The sequence below is a fragment of the Aphanomyces invadans genome, assembly GCF_000520115.1.
Source record: "Aphanomyces invadans strain NJM9701 unplaced genomic scaffold supercont1.13, whole genome shotgun sequence".
NCBI lineage: Eukaryota > Oomycota > Saprolegniomycetes > Saprolegniales > Verrucalvaceae > Aphanomyces > Aphanomyces invadans.
Genome location: NW_008580158.1, coordinates 832,560 through 835,629, shown reverse-complemented (window position 1 = coordinate 835,629; position 3,070 = coordinate 832,560). Strand labels below are relative to the sequence as shown.

The 3,070-nt window shown below is 49.0% G+C and overlaps 1 protein-coding gene across 1 annotated transcript; it reads right to left on the bottom strand.

Moving 5' to 3' along the window:
* Positions 1 to 203: 203 nt before the first annotated feature.
* On the bottom strand, positions 204 to 521 carry H310_07194 (hypothetical protein; the record flags this gene model as incomplete). Its single annotated transcript, XM_008872536.1, has 1 exon — positions 204 to 521. The coding sequence occupies one exon, from the start codon at positions 519 to 521 to the stop codon at positions 204 to 206; it is 318 nt and encodes a 105-aa protein (XP_008870758.1).
* Positions 522 to 3,070: the final 2,549 nt, after the last annotated feature.

Genomic DNA, 3,070 nt, shown 5'->3' with positions numbered 1-3,070 from the left:
TGAGGAAAAAGCCTCTAAAAGGCACAAAAAACCTCCTACTGTTGCAGGACCATCCTGCGACCTGATGGACAGGGCAGTGGGGATGTTCTCGACAGAACCGGGTGTTCTGACTTGTACAATACCAGCCAATGGTGGGGTCGCCGGGAGTCCCGTAAAGGCCGTTACAGGGGCAATCCACATCAGACGGTCAAACGGTTGCTGGTTCAAAGCAGATTGAAATAGCGGTAGAATTGAGGGCCACGCTCCCGGCTCCAAAAGCATTCACTGCAAAGTGTCTTCAGGGTCCGAACAATGACCCGATTGACAACTTCAACAGTCCCGTCCGCCAACGGACAATATGACGTAACAAACTGATGGTGCGCACCGAACAACCTGGAGACTTTGAGGATGATCTCGATTTTGACACAGTCAGACACCCACGTCTTCACAACGCCAAACAAATCAAACCACTCCATCAGCGCAGCAGCTATCCCCGCGGCGGTGGCATTCATCCTGGTATGCAAACAGACAATACCGCTCATGTCATCCTTGACCACAAGGACATTTGTCAACACGCCTCCCTACGTCGGGAGCGACAACCAGTCGATATGAATAAGCTCACTAGACTTCGCCGCATGCAACGCTTCAACCCAAGGACGGGATCATTTCTCCGTCGACCACCATGCCATTCAAACATGCGGCGACAAATGTTTTGACATCGGTCTTCAACTATGTCCACTCGAACATGCCCGCGACAGATGCCGTGTTGCTTCGTCCCTCCGGTGGCCCGCGACGCCGGCATGAGCCGCCACACATATACGCATCTGCATATCGAGTGCGTCATCCGGGAACCAGATCTCCCCCGACGGCGTCGCATGACACTTCTTCTCAGCAATCCACGATGCAGCAGCTTCATTCTCCAAATACTCCCGTTGTAGTGCCGTAATCGCTTCGGCCGTCGGCCAGACGAAGTCATCGTATCTCAGGAGATACCAACGCCAGTTGCCAGGCTGTGCTTCAAATTGGGACGATCTTGATCGTCGAAATTAAACTTAGAAATACGATGTACTAGTACATTGTCAAGTTGAACGCAAAAAGTAAACGATAGTTCGACAGATGGCCGATTTGCGTGGCGAAATCAAAAATCCCTATTCAGAGAACGACTCATTTGCATAAAAAGATTTCAGCTATTCACAAATTCAGATAATTTAATACCACTGTACTATAGTAGAAATGTTGGGGGGGATTGAACCCTCGACCTCCAAGGCTGCAAAACAGAACGAGCCCGCTAATCACCCAATGCGTTGCAATTTGGCTTGTTTATACTTAAAAGAAGTTATTGACAATATGGAGGCGAAAATTCGGCCGTCATCCTCTCTTTACCAGCGTGTGAAGTACACCCATGATGTGTGCAAGCGTGGGAAGCAGTTGTGTGCGGTTGTCCAACTTGTCGGTGGGAGTCCTGAGAGACGGGTCCAGCGCTTCCTATCGCCATGTGCAAGCTGGAGAAGTGGTCATGATATTATGATTAATACTATGATCAATATCTATAAATAATTACGAGCACTGACACGTGCCGTGTAGTGTGAGGGTTTGGAAATGGAATTTCTCTGCTGAAGTAGGGGTTCGATTCTCCATGGGTTTCTTATTTTTCAAGTGGCAGTTGAAACATTCATATTTTCAGTTTGCAAGATTTCATCCAATTCAAGTAAATTTTGCCGTTGCTGGGCGTTTTGCTACCTCGAGTGTTCTCCGTACACGAGCTTACCCATCTCAAGCGGTCCTTTGGACTGGGAACTCGTGCCGTCGATGATTGCAAGAACGAGCACTCCTCATGATTATGAAAACGCAGTCTCAGCTTCGACCCGACTGTGCTTTCACCAAAAATCAGATCATCGTACCTTCTTCGATGCATTGTCGAAAAGGCTGCGGCCTAGCGGATAGAATACGTGCTCGAAAATGACCACATGCAAGTTTGGGGTAGTTGGTACGACAAGCCTGCACACACATGGAGGTTTCCGTGCTGTCATTCCAAAGTCCGCAAAGACTTATTGCACAGGTAATGCCAGCAAGGCGGCTGCTCTCACAGAAAACGACGAAGCAGGAACCCAGGCTGCGGTGGTAGCACTTGCGCGTTTTCTCTAGCGATGAGCTGTTGCCAAACATTGACGATGTAATATCGACATGCACGAGGATTTCCCTTTGTAGACGACGGAATATTCCTGGTGCCGCTCTGAGCAGTGTTCAAGGTGGCCTGACCGAAGAACATGTATGGAAGTGCATCGCTATTCTAACCTGTGGTGGTGCTGCGTCGCCTCAGAGTGTCATGACCGATGCGTGCCGCCACTTGGGTCTCTCAGAGGTGTGTACATTGTGAACGGATGGAGAAGTTTTCCTTTGACATCCGCGTCACAAACGTAGGTCCCACCGCTGCCTTGTCGCTGAAAGTCGTTGATGCGCGATTGAGTGAACGGTACTTTATACCTCGACAATGGAGTGATTTTGCAAAGTAGAAATCCTTGTGAGAAAATCACTGTGAGAGTCCCACAGGGAAATTTGTTCCAGAAAATTCATTGTCAGAAATTCTCACAGAGACAACAAATTTCACTGTGAGACACCTTGGTCATTGTTGAATGGAAGAGGACGCTGAGGTTGACGCCCAGTTTGCCTTGAGGCGCAAGACAGCGTTCAGGTTCAAGGGATGCACGGACGTCGAGCTCCTCAAGGAGGTAATCCACGTGAGGCCGTTTGAGGCTCCTTATGGAGAGGTTCGAAAGCGGTGGACAGAGGTCACCTCTGTGATTCTGGGAGTCGTGAAGCAGAAGCGCCAAGGCAGTCAGAAGAACGCTCTCATCAGTCATGGTACACACTTGCGGCTCACAAAGAATTTTGCCTTTGCAAAATCATTTCCCACAGGAAATTTCACTGTGGAAGTTTCTCTTACTTTCACAGTGAAATTTGCTTTTGCAAAATCACTCTAATGTACAGTATGTGAGCAAATGGGCGTGAACAGCATGGTCGGCACACTACAACAAAGAGCAAGTGAAGCGGACGTGGAGACGGAATGCACGTCATGGTATTATGGATGGGC